The sequence below is a fragment of the Eurypyga helias genome, unplaced genomic scaffold (assembly GCF_000690775.1).
Source record: "Eurypyga helias isolate BGI_N326 unplaced genomic scaffold, ASM69077v1 scaffold22582, whole genome shotgun sequence".
In the NCBI taxonomy this organism is placed as follows: domain Eukaryota; kingdom Metazoa; phylum Chordata; class Aves; order Eurypygiformes; family Eurypygidae; genus Eurypyga; species Eurypyga helias.
Genome location: NW_010238142.1, coordinates 2,324 through 4,180, shown reverse-complemented (window position 1 = coordinate 4,180; position 1,857 = coordinate 2,324). Strand labels below are relative to the sequence as shown.

At 64.9% G+C, this 1,857-nt stretch overlaps 1 protein-coding gene across 1 annotated transcript in view; it reads left to right on the top strand.

Annotated features, from left to right (window-relative positions):
- Positions 1 to 852: 852 nt before the first annotated feature.
- Positions 853 to 1,857, top strand: part of LOC104506718 (obscurin-like protein 1) — a gene marked incomplete at its 5' end in the record, with an annotated part of 1,936 nt that continues 931 nt past the window's right edge. Inside the window, 2 exons of the mRNA XM_010147760.1 lie at positions 853 to 1,109; positions 1,508 to 1,775. Coding sequence (XP_010146062.1) covers positions 853 to 1,109; positions 1,508 to 1,775 — 525 coding nt within the window. The remainder of the gene's footprint in view (positions 1,110 to 1,507; positions 1,776 to 1,857) is intronic.

Sequence of the window (1,857 nt, the reverse complement as noted above, 5' to 3'; positions counted from 1 at the left end):
GCCGGTGGTGGGTCAGGGACGGGGAGGCTGCAGGCTCAGCGTGGCGCAGGCTGCATCCGGCTCAGCCTGGGCGTCCTGGCTGGAAGCTGTCTGGGAAGTTTGCAGCCCGGATGCCCAGCTCGGGGCAGCTGAGGGCCGTGGGAAGGGCAGGTCGATGCTTGGCTGCCGGCGTGTTCTGGTGCTGGCTGTGCCCTGTGCCCACCCACAGCCACGGGCTGGCTGAGCACCACGGCACAGCACAGCCAGGCAGGCGTTTTTTTTTACATCCTGACCTTCTCCCAGGAGAGAGGCAGGCTGGACTCTTCATGCTTGTCCTGGGAGCAACTCTGGCTTTAGAGGTTGGGCTCGGGTCAGCAGGGAGGTGAGCAGTGTTGCACATAACCCATTCACAGTGGCGTTCAACAGGCACTGCCATCTGGCACGGTGTCCCATGCACTGGTGAGCCAGAGGGATGGGGATGCCACAGGGACCAGCACAGGCACAACAGACAACAATTAGCAGTGCTGGGGCTTGCTAAAGGGACAGTTACCTACCTGCGTCCCTGCTCCACATCCCTCAGCTCTGTCCTGTGGTGGAGCAGGGAAGGTACCGTGGGATCCAAGGCATGACAGTGATTTAAACCCAGGCTGGAAGCTGAGTGGTCCTGCCTGGTGTGATGGGTGAGGAGCAAAGGGAGCCCCGCCGGGCAGGGCAGTCCAGCCACTCCTACTGTGTGGGACAGGGATGAGGTGGGCCTTCCAGCCTTAAGCCCAATGTGCCGGTGAAGCCATCGCTCCACGTAGGGCTGTGACTGTCACCATCACCTGCTCCAGTCTTTACATCCCGGCTGAGCCCCATGTCTCTCCCTGGCAGAGGCCCCGGTGAGGATCGTCGGCTCCAATGAGGAGGACCCCGCCGGGCAGCGTGTGGAGCTGTGGTGCCAGCTGTCCCGCCCGGCTGCCCCGGTGCGCTGGTACAAGGACGGGGAGGAGGTGGAGGCAGGCGAGAGCCTGGTGCTGGAGCAGGAGGGACCACGGTGCCGGCTGGTGCTGCCCTGCGCCCGGCCGCAGGACGCAGGAGAGTTTGTCTGCGATGCTGGCGGGGACTCCGTCTTCTACACCATCACCGTGGCAGGGGGGCACGATGCACAGCTACGACCCTCTCTCCCATTTCCCTCCACCCCATCTCCCTGCTCTCACTGCCATCCTGCTGGAAGATGCAGCATCTTGGCTGCCCCTTGCTGCCTGGTGAGCTGCTCCTTACACATGCCCCTGGGCTGGAGAGGGACATGGGCAGGGATCAGCTGCCCTGTTCCTTCCCCAGACCCCTGTGCTGTGCTGCCCCTCTACACCGCAGGGCACAGCCACGCTGCCTGCCCATCGGCTGTGCCACCTTGCACCCCAGCCCTGCTGCTCCCTTGCCTTTCAGCTGCCAGCACTGCAGGGAGGGGAGGACCCTGGCTGCTGGCCCTAGAGCGGGTGGGATGGAGGCCAGGTGATGCAGGGTCTTGGTCCTCTCAGCCCCGCAGGTCTGCATCACACCGGTGCCTGAGGCACAGCAGCTGCAGGAGGTGCTGGCAGGGCTGCCCATGCTGCTGGAGTGCCAGGTGTCCCCCCCAGATGCCCCTGTCCACTGGCTGAAGGACGGTGAGGCTGTGGTCCCGACCCAGGTCCTGGCCATCTGCTCAGAGGGATGCTTGCGGAGGCTGCACATCCCCACAGCCACGCTGTCCGACTCGGGGACGTATACCTGTGATGCCGGGGACGATGCCGCCAGCTTCAGGGTGATCGTGACTGGTGAGCTGCGCGGGGGTGCCCGTCCTCTCGTGGGGTCCTCCACCCCCCCAGCTGAGCCTTGATGCGTGTCCCCCGGCAGAGA